General features: G+C 41.9%; 1 protein-coding gene across 7 annotated transcripts in view; it reads right to left on the bottom strand.

Annotated features, from left to right (window-relative positions):
* LOC134340570 (electroneutral sodium bicarbonate exchanger 1-like) overlaps positions 1-16,706 on the bottom strand; it is a 196,709-nt gene extending 180,003 nt beyond the window's left edge. For 5 of the 7 annotated variants that reach the window (XR_010016589.1, XM_063037967.1, XM_063037968.1 and 2 more), the window contains exon 1: positions 16,507-16,706. Coding sequence is in view for 4 of the 7 variants with exons in the window: in XM_063037967.1 (XP_062894037.1) it covers positions 16,507-16,551 (45 nt within the window). In the remaining 3 variants the exon portion in view is untranslated. Of the gene's footprint in view, positions 1-16,293; positions 16,367-16,506 lie in introns of those variants that run through there. The other 2 variants (XM_063037973.1, XM_063037970.1) reach the window with 2 other exon arrangements.
* Positions 16,707-18,458: the final 1,752 nt, after the last annotated feature.

Below are 18,458 nucleotides of genomic sequence, written 5' to 3'. Positions count from 1 at the left end.
TTCCTTGGAGTTCAGGAGAATGAGGGGGGATCTCATAGAAACATTCCAAATGTTAAAAGGCCTGAATAGATTAGATATGGCAAAGTTATTTCCCATGGTAGGGGAGTCTAGGACAAGAGGGCATGACTTTAGGATTGAAGGACGTCCATTTAGAACAGAGATGCGGAGAAACTACTTTAGTCAGAGGGTGGTAAATCTGTGGAATTTGTTGCCAGGAGCCGCTGTGGATGCCAAGTCATTGGGTGCATTTAAGACAGAGATAGATAGGTTCTTAATTAGCCAGGGCATCAAAGGGTATGGGGAGAAAGCAGAGAAGTGGGGATGACTGGAAAAATTGAATCAGCCCATGATTAAATGGCAGAGCAGACTCGATGGGCTGAATGACCTACTTCTACTCCTATATCTTATGGTCTTACAGCACAGAAAGTCTTTTTTGGCCACCTGATGCACATTGTCTATCTATGCTCATCCAATCTGCATGCATTCAAACAGTTTCCTTCTGCACTTTCCTGTTCAAATATCTGCCTAATTGCCTTTAACATTGTGATAAAGTTGTCCTGCAAACTAATTACGCAATGTCATGATAGTCATGCTTAGAATCATACCTTACAGATAATATGGATCATAACCCTTGGATACATCTTGTCCTACTGGCAGGACAAGCACCTCCATTGGCAGCACACTCATTTACAAGTGACACATCATAGTTGCTGGTGTTCTCAACATTGACTGTAGTGTCATGGACAAACTTGGGCATGGGAACCTTCTCATAATTACAACCTCCCATTCTCTACCCCCACCCCCCACAGCTGACACATTACTGTTCTTCTATGCTGAGCAACATTTGGAAGTAGCACTGAAAGTAGCAAGGGCACATAGTGTTGTCTGGAATGAAGGACTTCAATGTCTATCACCAAGAATGACTTGGTAACACCATCACAGAACACTGTCCAGGCACGTAGGACATCTCTGCCAGATTCGTTCACTTGCTGCAGACCCTACTTGACCTCATTTCTCACCAATCTACTTGCAGCGAATGAATGTGTCCACAATGCATCAACCACTGTGCAATCCTTGTAGACACAAACTCCCAACTTCATACTGAGTATACCTTCCAATATGCCAAATAGGATAAACGCAGAAGAAATCTGTCAGCACAAACTTGACCTCCTCAAGATGCTGTGGACCAGAAGTGTCCAACACCATATAGGCCAGTACATCCTTCACCCCAACACTACTATCAAACCAGGAAATCAACCCAAGTTCAACGAAGAGTGTAAAAGGACATGCTGGAGCACAGGACAAATCTAAAATGCTGAGGTACCAGTCTAATGAAGCTCAGAGAACTACAGAGCATGCTTAGCAACAAAACCAGGATGCAATAGGCAGAGTTAAGCATCCTCACAAACCAACAGATCAGAGAAAACCTCCAGTATTATCACAGTTTGCTATGAGCAGTAGTGTACAATTCAACACTTAACGGGAGGCAGTGATTCCAAACATATTCCCATTAACAATGACAGTGCTGAACAAAATGTTGAAGTATTTTCAATCACATTCAGCCAGAAGCACCTAAAAGAGGATTCACCTCAGCTTCCTCTTGAGATCTCCACCATCATATACCATACTCCAGCTAATTTGATTCACTCTATGCGGTATCAATAAGTGGCCAAGCGCACTCATAAAGCAAAGGCTACGGTACTAAAGATCACCCTGACTATAGTACCGAAGAGCTGCACTCCAGATCCAGCTACACTTCTAGCCAAGTTGCTCCAGTACAGACAGAACATTGGCATCTGCCAAAAAAAACCCAACAAATCCCCAGGTACATCGTGTTCATAAGAAGCTGATAAACCCAGTCCAGATAATTACCACCCAAGCAATCTGTCTACTCACAACTGAAGTAGTGGAAGCAATCATCAACAGTGCTATTAAGCAACACTTACTCACCCATAATCTGCTCACTGATGCCCAACTCTGTTTAGCTCAGATCACTCTACTCCAGACCTCATCACAGCTATGACCTAAACATTTACCAGAACGCTGCCTGATTTAGAGAATATGCCTTTATGAGGAAAGGGTGAGCAAGCTCTGGCTTTTCTCCTATGTATCTCACACAAAGGAAGGTGGTTGAGGTTGCCAGAGACCAATTGAAGTCAACCCCAGAACATCACTGCAGAAGTTCAACAGGCAGTGTTATACAAGCAGAACACAGGCAAGTCCAGCTGGCCTGGCCTGTTTTTCAATACCATCATGACTGATCTCCTTCCTTAATACCAAAGTCCTGCTCTTTCCCAATGCTGCTTCAGGCCTTCTGAACCTAAAAAAAAAATTCATCTCCTTAAATACAGTGGCATGCAAAAATTTGGGCACCCCGGTCAAAATTTCTGTTACTCTGAATAGTTAAGTGAGTAGAAGATGAACTGATCTCCAAAAGTCATAAAGTTAAAGGTGAAACATTCTTTTCAAAATTTTAAGCAAGATTAGTGCATTCGTTTTGTATGATTTTACAGTGAAAGAAAAGGAAAGGAGCACCATGCAGAAGTTTGGGCACCCCAAGAGATTTCGGCTTTCTGATAACTTTTACCAAGATCTCAGACCTTCATTAGCTTGTTAGGGCTATGGCTTGTTCACAGTCATCATCAGGAAAGGCCAGGTGATGCAAATTACAAAGCTTTATAAATACCCTGACTCCTCAAACCTTGTCCCAACAATCAGCAGCCATGGGCTCCTCTAAGCAGCTGCCTAGCCCTCTGAAAATTAAAGTAAATGATGCCCACAAAGCAGAAGGCGGCTATAAGAAGATAGCAAAGTGTTTTCAGGTAGCCGTTTCCTCAGTTCGTAATGTAATTAAGAAATGGCAGTTAACAGGAACTGTGGAGGTCAAGTTGAGGTCTGGAAGACCAAGAAAACTTTCTGAGAGAAATGCTCGTAGGATTGCTAGAAAGGCGAATCAAAACCCCCGTTTGACTGCAAAAGACCTTCAGGAAGATTTAGCGGAATCTGGAGTGGTGGTGCCCTGTTCTACTGTGCAGCAACACCTGCACAAATATGACATTCATGGAAGAGTCATCAGAAGAAAACCTTTCCTGCATCCTCACCACAAAATTCAGCGTCAGAAGTTTGCAAAGGAACATCTAAACAAGCCTGATACATTTTAGAAACAAGTCCTGTGGACTGATGAAGTTAAAATAGAACTTTTTGTGGACTGATGAAGTTAAAATAGAACTTCTTGGCCGCAATGAGCAAAGGTATGTTTGGAGGAAAAAGGGTGCAGAATTTCATGAAAAGAAACCCTCTCCAACTGTTAAGCACGGGGGTGGATCGATCATGCTTTGGGCTTGTGTTGCAGCCAGTGGCACGGGGAACATTTCACTGGTAGAGGGAAGAATGAATTCCTTTAAATACCAACAAATTCTGGAAGCAAACATCACACTGTCTGTAAAAAAGCTGAAGATGAAAAGAGGATGGCCTCTACAACAGGATAATGATCCTAAACACACCTCAAAATCCACAATGGACGACCTCAAGAGGCGCAAGCTGAAGGTTTTGCCATGGCCCTCACAGTCCCCCGACCCAAACATCATCAAAAATCTGTGGATAGACCTCAAAAGAGCAGTGCATGCAAGACAGCCCAAGAATCTCACAGAACTAGAAGCTTTTTGCAAGGAAGAATGGGCGAAAATCCCCCAAACAAGAACTGAAAGACTCTTAGCTGGCTACAGAAAACGTTTACGAGCTGTGATACTTGCCAAAGGGGGTGTTACTAAGTACCAACCACACAGGGTGCCCAAATTTTTGCTTCGGGCCCTTTTCCTTTTTTGTTATTTTGAAACTGTAAAAGATGGAAATAAAAAATTTTCTAGCTTAAAATATTAAAGAAATGTGTCATCTTTAACTTTACTTTACTGTATACTTTATTGTTGCCAAACTATTGATACTAGAGCGTACAATCATCACAGCGATATCTGATTCTGAGCTTCCCGTTCCCTGGATTACAAATATTAAAAATAGTAAAAATAAGTAAATATTAAAAACTTAAATTATAAATCATAAATAGAAAATAGAAAAATGGAAAGTAAGGTAGTGCAAAAAAAACCAAGAGGCAGGTCCGGATATTTGGAGGGTACGGCCCAGATCCGTGTCAGGACCATTCAGCAGTCTTATCACAGTTGGAAAGAAGGTGTTCCCAAATCTGGCCGTACGAGTTTTCAAACTCCTGAGCTTTCTCCCGGAGGGAAGAGGGACGAAAAGTGTGTTGGCTGGGTGAGTTGTGTCCTTGATTATCCTGGCAGCACTGCTCTGACAGCATGCGGTGTAAAGTGAATCCAAGGACAGAAGATTGGTTTGTGTGATGTGCTACGCCATGTTCACAATCTTCTGCAGCTTCTTTCGGTCTTGGACAGGACAACTTCCATACCAGGTTGTCATGCACCCTAGAAGAATGCTTTCTACGGTGCATCCATAAAAATTAGTGAGGGTTTTAGGGGACAGGCCAAATTTCTTTAGCTTTCTTCAGGAAGTAAAGGCGCTGGTGGGCCTTCTTGGCAGTGAACTCTGCTTGGTTGGACCAAGTCAGGTCATTTGTGATATTGACTTTACGCCTTTTGGAAATCAGGTCATCTTTTACTCACTTAGCTATTCACAGTAAGAGAAATTTTGACCAAGGGTGCCCAAACTTTTGCATGCCACTGTATATTCAGCATCTTGACTTCTACAGAAGAATAAATTACAGTTTCACCAGTCTGAGTGAAGAAATTTCTCTTTCTCAATTGCAAATCTTTCTCTGTAACCTGAGACTGCAAAATATCTTGTTTTAGACATCCCAGCCAGAGGAAACAACTTCCTGGCATCCAGTCAAAATAACCCTATCAGCATATTGTATGATACAATGAGATCCCCTCTTCATCTTTTAAACTATAGTGAATAGGAACTTAGTTGACCCATTCTCTTCATATAGCAGTCTTTCCATCCAAGAATCATCCAATGAACCCATAACAACATTCCTCCATGTCAACTATATCCCTTCTTAAATAAAGAAACCAAAATTGCACACAGTAATCCAGCTGTGGTCTCACCAAGCCCCTGTTTAATTGCAGCAATACATCCTTATTCCTTAACTCAAATCCTCTTGCAATGCAGACAACATACCATCTGCTTTGTTACTCACTTGCTGTAACTGTATGTTTGCTTTCATGACTGAAGTACAAGAACACCCAGATCTCTTTGTACATCGACACTTAAAAATCCAAAATAATAAATCACTCGGTTTCCCCCACTAAAGCAGATAATTACATTTATCCACATTGTACTGCATCTGTCAAGCTTGTTGCCCACTAGCTCAGTCTGTTGAAGTCTCTTTGTAATCTTGAGTCACTACCCATCTAATTTTGTCATCAGCAAACTTCAAAATTTTACATTTTTTCCCTCTCAGGCAAATCACATGATGAATAGCTGACATCCTGTGGCATCCCACTAATTGCCTTCTTCCACTGAAAAAAGACATTCATTCCTACTGTTTTTAATCTATCAAAATTTTCAATCCATACTATCCTCCTAATGTGATGCACTTTAATTTTACTCACTATATTTTCATGTATAATCTTAAAGTCTGTCTGGAAGTCCAAGTATACTAGTATTTCTTTAGCTATAATTAGCATAGCTTTTCAGCTATACCCAAAAACCTATAGACTCATCAAACACAATTGCCCTTCCAAGAATCCATGTTGAATTTGTCCAATCCCATTGATATTTTCCAAGTAGCTGCTATCCCAATCTTAACAGTCTGTACCACTTCAGGTGCTTCATCACAAGGTCAAAGTGGAGATTCTTTCAGATGAAATGTTCCATGTTTAATTTCACTAACCACTGCTCAGCAAGTGAACTAGCCCATGCCTGCACACAGCAAGATCTTGACAGCATTCTGACATGGGCTAATAAGTGGCAAGTAACATGTCAAAAAGGTGAGGAAATAACTTCAAATCAAGAGATTTCAAACATGCAAACTATCTACCCTAGAACTTCAGTGGCACCCCACTATCAATACCTTGGGAATTATCAGTGACCACAAACTTAACTGGCCCAACCACAAAGTGACTACAAGAGTAGTTCAGAAGCTGAGTATCTTACAGGAGTGATTCACATGACACTTCATCTACAAAACTCAATTCATGGATGTGATGAAATACTCTACTCTTGCTGGTACTAGGGCAACTTCAGCTCTCAAGCAGCTCACTGAATCAGCACAAATCCACCATAAGTGAATGCCAACAAATGAAATGCTGTCACTCACTCAGTCCGTCTGACAGTATCTCCAGAACTGCCAAAAAAGGCAAGAGCAGCAGGCACATGGAACACCGCCTCCTGCAGGTTTGCCTCCAAATATTCCTCCTCTCACCTTAAAGCTATAGGGTCCAGTATTTGACATTTCCACCTTCAAAAAAAGACTACCTACACCATCTATGCCTTTCATAATTTTATATTTCTATGTGGTTTCCTGCAGCATCTGACTTTCCAGAGAAAACAATTGAAGTTTGTCTAATTGCTTCTTATAGCTTTAATCCAAGTAGTATGCTGGTGAACCTCTTCTGCACCCTCTCTGGCCTCCACATTCTTCCGGCAACACAGTGACCAAAATTCCACACAATACTCCAATTGTGGCCTAATCAAAGCTTTATACAGCTGCAAAGTATCTTCCTTTCCTTTTTTTTTTCTTTACTTGACCAATGAAAGCAAGAGTGCCATACACTTTATTTACCACACCATCTACTCATGTTACTGTTTTCAGGGAGATGTGGACTTGTACCCCAAGATCCCCCTGTATATGAATGCTCCCAAGGGTCCTGCCATTTACTGTAAACTTTCCTTTCCATCGCACCTCCAAAGTGCACACCTCACGCCTGTCTGGATTAAATTCCATCTGCTATTTCTCTGCCCAAATTTCCAACTGATCTGTATCCTCTCTAGTCCTTTGACAACCTTTCTCAGCATCTACAACTCCATCTGCAAGCTAGTTGCTTTCCATTTTCATCCAAATTGCTTTGATACATCACAAACAAGAGATGTTCTAGCACAGATCTCTGTGGAACATCACTGATCAAAGACCTCCAGTCAGAATAACACCCCTCCACTACTACCCTGTCGTGCATTTTAGATCCAATCTGCTATGTCTCCATCTGCCTTAATCTTCCAGATCAGCCTGCCATGAGATACCTTGTTGAAAGACTTAAAGCCATGTATACCATGTTCAATGCCCAACCTTCAATTATTTTTGTCACATCAAAAATGCCAAGTTTTAAAACACAACCTCCCCCAAAGTCATCCTTTACTGTTGCTTCTGAAACATCTGAATCCTGGAACGCTGAGATGCCAGTCCTGTCCTCCTCTCAACCAAGCTTCTCTAATAGCTGCAACGTACCAGCTCCATGCACTAGTCCAGACCCCAAGTTCATCTGCTTTACCCATGATACTCCTTACAATGAAATAAGTACACTTCAGCCCATCAGCTCCGTGTCCCAAGGAATCAAAGGAATATAGGGTTAGGGCAGGCTATGTAAAAGAGCACTTACAATCTAACTTTTTGCTAGAGCAGGGAGAAAGGAACAAAATAACCTACTTCTGCTTCTATTCTTACATTTTTGTGTTCTTGAGTCTTTGTTCACATCCCCAAGCAGCAAGTGTACCTACGTATTGATAAGGCAAAAGGCCAAGATTCCTCCATCAATAAACTCTCGTTTCCTGACCTAGCAACATCCTTTGGTCTCTGATGCTGATCAAAGCTGCTACCGAACCTAAACTATACAACTGCCTCCCGAATTAAACAAGCCCATAAATCCCTCTCCCCCAGTGTATCACAATGCTTGCAACTGAGGCTTCAGTTTAAGAGTTCTGAGCCAAGTTCCTCAAAATGTAGTAATTGGGGGCTTGCAAACCCATCACATACCCAACTTTTGACCACCTCTATCAAAATATGTTCTATGAATTGTTCTACATATTCAATTGGTAGGTTTATACTTTCAATATATTTAATTTACTTTAAGTTAATTGGTGGGTATCACTCATCTTTTAACTCTGTGTTTTAGGATCCTCACTAAGCTGTGCCAATCACTGAACATTAACACCTAACCAGAACTTATACAACTCACCAGTATTGGAGATCAAGAATCAGCATCTCCTTTTCCCTCTAGACCTCATTTCTATAGTGACAATATTATCAACTTCAGTACTCTGTCACATCACCCAATGCTCTCATTCGCTTAACTGTTCTAAATCTGTTGGTTGGTGTAAAGGTAGCAATACCAACCTGTGAGGGCATCAAGTAAAAATCCTGTCAACTTTGCAACCAAACCATTAATAAACAAAGCAAACCCAATACTCATTAAAATTGAAAAAGTTTAATGAAAAAATGTTTTAAGGTGAAAATAACAAAAGTTAAATAGCTGTGACCAAATTATCCTAGAATTAAAGCTTGTAGGTGTTTGGTGTACAAATGAGGGTGAAAATCTCAACAGGTATCAGGAAATAATTGATTATTCATTGTAGTTTTAATGCTAGAAGATGCAACAATGTATCGATGGCACATTTCAGTGAAGCAACAGAGCAGATACTCGAACTCGAGAGGGAGCAATATCCTTGCAGGTAGGCTTGCTAGCATGGTTCGGGAGGGTTTAAACTAATTTGCGAGGGGGATGGGACCCAGGGTGATAGAGCAGTGAAAGAAGTGCATGGAGTAAAGCCAGATCTAACATACAGAGAGGCTTTGTGGAAAGAGAAGCAGAGTAAACGGTGTAAAGACAGTAAGGTAGAAGGGCTGAAATGTGTGTACCTCAATGCAAGAAGCATCAGGAACAAAGGTGATGAACTGAGAGCTTGGATACATACATGGAATTATGATGTAGTGGCCATTACAGAGACTTGGCTGGCACCAGGGCAGGAATGGATTCTCAATATTCCTGGATTTCAATGCTTTAAAAGGGATAGAGGGGGCGGAAAAAGGGGAGGAGGGGTGGCATTACTGGTCAGGGATACTATTACAGCTACAGAAAGGGTGGGTAATGTAGCAGGATCCTCTTTTGAGTCAATATGGGTGGAAGTCAGGAACAGGAAGGGAGCAGTTACTCTACTAGGGGTATTCTATAGGCCCCCTGGTAGCAGCAGAGATACAGAGGAGCAGATTGGGAGGCAGATTTTGGAAAGGTGTAAAAATAACAGGGTTGTTATCATGGGTGACTTTAACTTCCCTAATATTGATTGGCACCTGATTAGTTCCAAGGGTTTAGATGGGGCAGAATTTGTTAAGTGTGTCCAGGATGGATTCCTGTCACAGTATGTGGACAGGCCGACCAGGGGAAATGCCATACTAGATCTAGTACTAGGTAATGAACCAGGTCAGGTCACAGATCTCTCAGTGGGTGAGCATCTGGGGGACAGTGACCACCGCTCCCTGGCCTTTATAATTATCATGGAAAAGGATAGAATCAAAGAGGACAGGAAAATTTTTAATTGGGGAAAGGCAAATTATGAGGCTATAAGGCTAGAACTTGTGGGTGTGAATTGGGATGATGTTTTTGCAGGGAAATGTACTATGGACATGTGGTCGATGTTTAGAGATCTCTTGCGGGATAAATTTGTCCTGGTGAGGAAGGTAAAGAATGGTAGGGTGAAGGAACCATGGGTGACAAGTGAGGTGGAAAATCAAGTCAGGAGGAAGAAGGCAGCATACATGAGGTTTAGGAAGCAAGGATCAGATGGGTCTATTGAGGAATATAGGGAAGCAAGAAAGGAGCTTAAGAAGGGGCTGAGAAGAGCAAGAAGGGGGCATGAGAAGGCCTTGGCGAGCAGGGTAAAGGAAAACCCCAAGGCATTCTTCAATTATGTGAAGAAAAAAAGGATGACAGGAGTGAAGGTAGGACCGATTAGAGATAAAGGTGGGAAGATGTGCCTGGAGGCTGTGGAAGTGAGCAAGGTCCTCAATGAATACTTCTCTTTGGTATTCACCAATGAGAGGGAACTTGATGATGGTGAGGACAATATGAGTGAGGTTGATGTTCTGGAGCATGCTGATATTAAGGGAGAGGAGGTGTTGGAGTTGTTAAAATACATTAGGACAGATAAGTCCCCGGGGCCTGAAGGAATATTCCCCAGGCTGCTCCACGAGGCGAGAGAAGAGATTGCTGAGCCTCTGGCTAGGATCTTTATGTCCTCGTTGTCCACGGGAATGGTACCGGAGGATTGGAGGGAGGCGAATGTTGTTCCCCTGTTCAAAAAAAGGTAGTAGGGATAGTCCGGGTAATTATCGACCAGTGAGCCTTACGTCTGTGGTGGGAAAGCTGTTGGAAAAGATTCTTAGAGATAGGATCTATAGGCATTTAGAGAATCATGGTCTGATCAGGGACAGTCAGCATGGCTTTGTGAAGGGCAGATCGTGTCTAACAAGCCATAGAGTTCTTTGAGGAGGTGACCAGGCATATAGATGAGGGTAGTGCAGTGGATGTGACCTATATGGATTTTAGTAAGGCATTTGACAAGGTTCCACACGGTAGGCTTATTCAGAAAGTTAGAAGGCATGGGATCCAAGGAAGTTTGGCCAGGTGGATTCAGAATTGGCTTGCCTGCAGAAGGCAGAGGATGGTGGTGGAGGGAGTACATTCAGATTGGAGGATTGTGACTAGTGGTGTCCCACAAGGATCTGTTCTGGGACCTCTACTTTTCATGATTTTTATTAACGACCTGGATGTGGGGGTAGAAGGGTGGGTTGGCAAGTTTGCAGACGACACAAAGGTTGGTGGTGTTGTAGATAGTGTACAGGATTGTCAAAGATTGCAGAGAGACATTGATAGGATGCAGAAGTGGGCTGAGAAATGGCAGATGGAGTTCAACCTGGAGAAGTGTGAGGTGGTACACTTTGGAAGGACAAACTCCAAGGCAGAGTACAAAGTAAATGGCAGGATACTTGGTAGTGTGGAGGAGCAGAGGGATCTCGGGGTACATGTCCACAGATCCCTGAAAGTTGCCTCACAGGTGGATGGGGTAGTTAAGAAAGCTTATGGGGTGTTGGCTTTCATAAGTCGAGGGATAGGGTTTAAGAGTCGCGAGGTAATGATGCAGCTCTATAAAACTCTGTTTAGGCCACACTTGGAGTACTGTGTCCAGTTCTGGTCACCTCACTATAGGAAGGATGTGGAAGCATTGGAAAGGGTACAGAGCAGATTTACCAGGATGCTGCCTGGTTTAGAGAGTATGGATTATGATCAGAGATTAAGGGAGCTAGGGCTTTACTCTTTGGAGAGAAGGAGGATGGAAGGAGACATGATAGAGGTGTACAAGATATTAAGAGGAATAGATAGCGTGGACAGCCAGCACCTCTTCCCCAGGGCACCACTGCTCAATACAAGAGGACATGGCTTTAAGGTAAGGGGTGGGAAGTTCAAGGGGGATATTAGAGGAAGGTTTTTTACTCAGAGAGTGGTTGGTGTGTGGAATGCACTGCCTGAGTCAGTGGTGGAGGCAGATACACTATTGAAGTTTAAGAGACTACTAGACAGGTATATGGAGGAATCTAAGGTGGGGGCTTATATGGGAGGCAGGTTTTGAGGGTCGGCACAACATTGTGGGCCGAAGGGCCTGTACTGTGCTGTACTATGTTCTATGTTCTTTAGAATTGGATGCTTTGAGAAGGGTCTCAGCCCAAGATGTTGGCATTTTATTTTTTTCTATAGATGCTGTCTGAACTGCACAGTTTCTCAAGCATTTTTGGGTGTTACTCTGGATTTCCAGCATCTGCAGAATCACTTGTATCAATATCTATGTTGTTTCAGATACAATCAAAAGAGCAGTAAAGCAAAAGGAGGATAAGAACTTTCTTTTCATGTACTTGGGGCCTCCAGAGCACTTCAATTACTTACTTGAAGCCTCTTGTAAATAAAAACAGAAAGATTCCTTATCAGATCGTACTCCGGTCAGCATTCTGCTAGGAAGTAGGATGTTATGTTGCAATTTTAAGATGTTGGTGAGGCCCAATTTGGAATATTGTGTGCAGTTTTGGTCATCTACCTATAGGAAAGATGTAAATAAGATTGAAAGAGTACAGAGAAAATTTACAAGGATGTTGCTGGGACTTGAGGGCCCAAGTTATAGGGAAAGGTTGAATAGGTTAAGACCTTATTCCCTGGAACATAGGGGAATGAGGGGAGATGTGATAGAGGTATACAAAATTTTGAGGGGTATGGTTAGAGTTAGAGCAGGCATTTTCCATTGAGGTTGGGTGAGACTAGATCTAGAGGTCACAGGTTAAGGGCAGACATCCCACCTTTCCCAGAAGTTCCAGGAGTCTCCCACATATTGATAGTGGCTCCCTGATGCCCAGAAATTATATACAATATCCCTGAAATCGATTTTTTTAAAATTTTTTATATAGAGATATAGAGATATAGAGATATAGAGATATAGAGAGAGAGAGAGAGAGAATGAATGAATGAATGAATGAATATGAATATGAGAATGAGAATCCTGATTGGTCTCTCTTTGTGCTAAGTAGACCTATCAGTTTTCTCTGTGGGCGGGCTTTACAGTCAACCTCAAAAATAATGACAGTGTTGCTCGCTGCACTGTTTGCAGCAGTGATTTTTCTATTGCCCATGGTGGGTTAAAATGTAAAAGACATTGAGTTGAGTTTATCAGGTGTCATTTGTTCATCAGCATAGCTAACGTTATTTAAACTAGCTGGATAGCTGCTAAGGAGCTACTCTATTGATATCCAACGTGATGAGGCCAAACTCCCTGTAGTCTTGCTTAAAATTGTAATAGAATAAACATGATAACATAAGTACATATTTTAATGTCACATTTTCTGCATATACCCAACTTGGTTTACAGATTAGACAAAAATCACTAAACAAGGTATTACATACACCCTTGGAGGTTGACGGGGGGGGGGCGGGAATATGGGGTTGCGGGGGGCGGGACCGCTACCTCCCTGAAATGAGTTTTTGCAGGGTGGGATGTCTGGTTAAGGGTGTAAGGCGAAATATTCAAGGGAACGTGAGGGGGAATCTTCTTCACTCAGAGGGTGGTGAGTATGGAACGAGCTACCAGCTGAAGTGGTGGATGCGAGTTCGATTGCAACATTTAAGAGAAGTTTGATAAGTACATTGATGGGAGGGGTATGGAGGGTGGTAGTCCACGTTCAGGTCAATGAGGCTAGGCAGAATATCAGTTTGGCACAGACTAGATGGGCCTGTTTTGTGCTGTAATGCTCTATGACTAAGTAAATATATTGATATTACAATAACACAACCACGGTTATCAAAGGTGTTCAAGCACTGTAAGCAGTGCAGAAGGGCAATGCTGCAGATTCCTAGCATCCAAAGTAAAGAGGACAGGGAATGACGTTTTGGTCTGGGAAGAAGACATCCAAGAGGTAGCCTATAATGAAAGACTAACTTACGACAGGCATCAGGAAGCCTTCCTTCATCCAAAAAAAAGTGATCAATATATCAAAAATGGATGGAAATGCAAGGCCAAATTTCTAGAATAATTTAAGAACTAATTGGATGCTGCACTGGAAGCATTTCCCCACATATTTTGTAAAATGTGAGTACACATTTTACAAGTACATTCAGATTGGAGGGTTGTGACTAGTGGTGTCCCACAAGGATCTGTTCTGGGACCTCTACTTTTCATGATTTTTAATTATCGACCTGGATGTAGGGGTAGAAGGGTGGGTTGGCAAGTTTTCAGACGACACAAAGGTTGGTGGTGTTGTAGGTAGTGTAGAGGATTGTCGAAGATTGCAGAGACATTGATAGGATGCAGAAGTGCGCTGAGAAGTGGCAGATGGAGTTCAACCTGGAGAAGTGTGAGGTGGTACACTTTGGAAGGACAAACTCCAAGGCAGAGTACAAAGTAAATGGCAGGATACTTGGTAGTGTGGAGGAGCAGAGGGATCTGGGGGTACACATCCACGGATCCCTGAAAGTTGCCTCACAGGTAGATAGGGTAATTAAGAAAGCTTATGGGGTGTTGGCTTTCATAAGTCGAGGGATAGGGTTTAAGAGTCGCGAGGTAATGATGCAGCTCTATAAAACTCTGTTTAGGCCACACTTGGAGTACTGTGTCCAGTTCTGGTCACCTCACTATAGGAAGGATGTGGAAGCATTGGAAAGGGTACAGAGCAGATTTACCAGGATGCTGCCTGGTTTAGAGAGTATGGATTATGATCAGAGATTAAGGGAGCTAGGGCTTTACTCTTTGGAGAGAAGGAGGATGGAAGGAGACATGATAGAGGTGTACAAGATATTAAGAGGAATAGATAGCGTGGACAGCCAGCACCTCTTCCCCAGGGCACCACTGCTCAATACAAGAGGACATGGCTTTAAGGTAAGGGGTGGGAAGTTCAAGGGGGATATTAGAGGAAGGTTTTTTACTCAGCGAGTGGTTGGTGTGTGGAATGCACTGCCTGAGTCAGTGGTGGAGGCAGATACACTCGTGAAGTTTAAGAGACTACTAAACAGGTATATGGAGGAATTTAAGGTGGGGGGGGTTATATGGGAGGCAGGGTTTGAGGGTTGGCACAACATTGTGGGCCAAAGGGCTTGTAATGTGCTGTACTATTCTATGTTCTATGTAAAATCAGCTGCAAGTGCTCAGTTTGTGCTCACAAATAGAGAAATAGTTAATTAGGTAAACTACTCAAAGCTCATGGAACTGTAACCGCAAATTTAATTTCAGGCTTCTTGCAAGCAGAGGTGAGGTTGCACAATAAAAATAAAACTCTGATCTAGTTTGGGGAGGGGTGTACAAGCACTTAACTAGTAATCTAGGAAGTGAAAAACTCATTTTTGCTACAATGAATACAAAGTCATCGTGAGATGCATTGCTTTCTGCTGGAAAACATGAGATAAAAACTTTTACTTTAATCAAAAGGCAGGTAAAAGAAAGATGGAACAAAATTCCATTTTCAGCCCTTTTGTTGATTCCACCTATTACCTTTCAGCTTTTAACAGTAAGCATGAACCACCTTTATCTGATGGGTCAAATGGAGAGTAGAAAATCAATAACAAAATGGACAGGGAAGGTGAACCATCTTTTATAGAACTGGCACGTTACTGTACAAAAATACATCATTATCTTCACTTCTTAAAACTTACTACAAATCTTTTACAGAAAATGTAGAGTTTCCACCAAAACTCCTGTTGAAGCTGAGATGACAATTGCTGAAGTATATAAAAACTCCCATTCTGAGCTCCAATTTGGATAAATTTACCTGTCAAGTCACAGTTGTTCTGGATTACACACTAAGGACTCTGAAGAAACGGTGAGAAAGCATCTTTATAACCTCACAAATCTAGCCACCAGTAGGAAAACAAAAGAGAACCTTGAAAATCTAATAAGAATATTAAAAACTACAATAGCAAATGCCCACGTACCTGAATTAGAAAAGAACCTGAAGTATTTTAACACTAGATTAGAATAAACTCTATGTCACTGACTGCATTTCGATTTATTAACAATACCACAGCATAACTACAGCTTCTTGTGTAATGTTCCAATGTAAATAGTGTTTGATCAGGGAAAAATAGCTGACAAATCAATTACCTTTCAAAAAAAAACATATTTCCAGCAGCTCAAGGCTTGTATTTGCAGCATTCTGCAGTGTGGATAAACCTAAAGCTTCTAATGATGTAGTGTTTTTAGGAGGATACCTACCATTATACACAGCCCACAGAGCTCTTGGTGCACAATATATTGCTCACTTTTCAATGACCTACACACTCAAATTATTAGAATATAACTAGAAATAGACAAACATGGTACACATACGATCAATAGCAAAATGCAGCACACTCCCACAACCCAACCCGATAGGAGGTTGCAAAATACTAAAGGAAAGGAATTTCAAGACAAAAATGCAAAAATCAGGATTATTATACTAAATGGCACTGATAAAACTCCATTTAAATATTCATGTTGCAGCAAAATAAATCAATCATGAAACTAGCAGTCATAAAATTTAACAGGCTGACATCTTTGACATGTTCTTGGCCCGGAATTCATTCTCAACGCCCTCAAGGTTAATCTGTAATATACGGGATTTAGTGATCAGACTCCTTCCCCTCCCCTCATCATTCCCCAGCCCTACACCCCTCTCCTCTCCCTTTCGATTTACTGTTCTGAACCGTTTTATCCGAAACACATTCACCAGAAACAGCCGGCACTCAGGAAGGCAGAACATGCACGCAGCACACATGACAGAAATATTAAATGTCACTGCCGCATTGACTGGGACAATATTACCTTCACTGAGGAGTTTAAGACAATGGATCAAACGTTAAACAACGCTCATCACACGTTGCTTGAAGTGAGTCAGGAACCTCCCGTCCTACCCCATTTAAAGGGAAACGCTGGGTGTTACAGCAAGAGACTCCTGGGTTCTATTATATGTGTGTATATATATATTTATTACACACACATACACACACACACGACGTACTTCAGAGGTCACAGTACCTGATAACTCAGAGTACATTCAGATTCCTGGCTTCCAGCCGGCATGGTTGAATCGGACAGAAAGGCTCTTTCTTTTACCTTCGCCGTTATCAGAGCCGAAAGGTGTCCAACGGCCTCAGCGAAGGTGGGGGTGGGCGCGAGCGCGAGAAACGGGCAGCGCGTGCTCAGTCCGGCCCAAGACACCGGAGCTCGGTCCTCACACCAGCTGCACCAGCAGCAACACAAACAGCAGCGGCATCAGCACCATCCTTATATTTTCCCTTCTGAGTGGGTAGACCGCCTCGGAGCCGACCAATCAGGATCTTTGGTCCTTTAATATACGCATAGGGGAGGACAACTGGAGAAGAGTATTTGAAGCATTGATACAAGATCAATATATAAACTCTTTTTAAAAGATACAGCAGTATTTTGTATAAGCCGCATATAAAAGATGTTCATACTATCCTGTATATTATTTCAATAACTTAATTATTTGAAACTTGCATTCATTTTTCAAGATCTTTGCGTTACTGGGCAGGCTAGAGTTTATTGCCCATCCATGAGTTGGAGAGGAACCTGCAGGTGCTGGTGTTGCTATTGCATTTGTTGCCCATAGTGGGAGAAATAACTGCAGAGAATTTTGTTGGTGGTACTAACTGCAGGCACTATGCACTGGTGGTAGCCAGAATGAATGTTTCTGATGATGGATGGGAAAGGGGTGGCAATCATACAGGGCAGTTTGTTGAGAATTGTTGGAGCTGTACTCACCCAGACAAGTGGGAAGCATTTTATCACACTCCAGATCCATATCCTGTAGATGACAGAAAGGCTTTGGGCATTTGGGGTGTTATGAGGTGAGTATTCACAGTTGGATACTCAGTGTGTTCACTGATCTTATAGCTACAGTTTTTAAATGGCCAGTCCATTTAAGTTTCTGGCCATTGGCAATCCCCAAAATATTGAAGGTTGGAGATTTTATAATGGTGTTACCTTTCAATGTCAAGGAATAGAGGTTGGCACTCTCTTGTTAAACTCTGTGTCTCACAAGAAACTGATCTGGACCACAACTATTCCTAGTGGCTTACATAGTGGTACTGAAAGCCACATACCCAAGTATGTTAATAAGACAAAGACTGGTGATGTTATAAGACATTAGAAGCAATGAGTTACAAAGTGATATTAATAGATTTGGCAAAAATGTGGCAAATGCACATCAATGTTATGTTGAATAGTGTGATATAATTTGTTGCAGACCTTGAAGGGATAAAAAAGAATAGGGTAGTGAAGAAGACATTGGTGTATGGTGCCTTCATAGGCAGAGGCATTGAATATAGGAGTTAGGACACCATGTTGCAGCTGTGCAAAACATTGGTCAGACCACACTTGGAGTATTGTCTACAGTTCCAGCCTCTGCACTACAGGAAGGATTTGATAGCAATAAAAACAATGTAAATCAAAATTTCAAAGAAAGCACCACATTCCTGAATTGGCATTCTTGACAATAGGATCATGAATTTTGGGATCCTACCAATTAAAGATAAATGGGCTGTTAAATATGGCATTACATAGGCACCAAGTAACCAACTATTAAACACATATATGGATATTTTATGCAAACAGCACTCCAGCTCCCTCACCATATTACATCAAATATACTCAAAGGCTGGAAAAGAGAATCCATACTATAGTAAAGCTCTTCAGGAGACAAAGTAAATAGTGAATGATTTATCCATTCAGGTAACTAAATGTTGAGGGAAAAACCACAGTCTCGGGCAGGGGTGACCAACGTTTTACATTCCATGCATCAATATTTTCACGCACGAGTTCAGATGCGCCATACAACTCTTGTATCCCCACAATTCTTATAAAAATATGCTAATATAGAACTTGTGCGTGAAAAAATTGACACATGGAATTTTAAAGGTTAGCCACCCCTGGTCTAGGGTCTTGCTGCAATTGGACACTAAGGGGTT

Source organism: Mobula hypostoma, chromosome X1 (genome assembly GCF_963921235.1).
Source record: "Mobula hypostoma chromosome X1, sMobHyp1.1, whole genome shotgun sequence".
Lineage (NCBI taxonomy): Eukaryota > Metazoa > Chordata > Chondrichthyes > Myliobatiformes > Myliobatidae > Mobula > Mobula hypostoma.
Note: the sequence above shows the minus strand (reverse complement) of the source record. Positions and strands in the feature narration are given on the sequence as shown.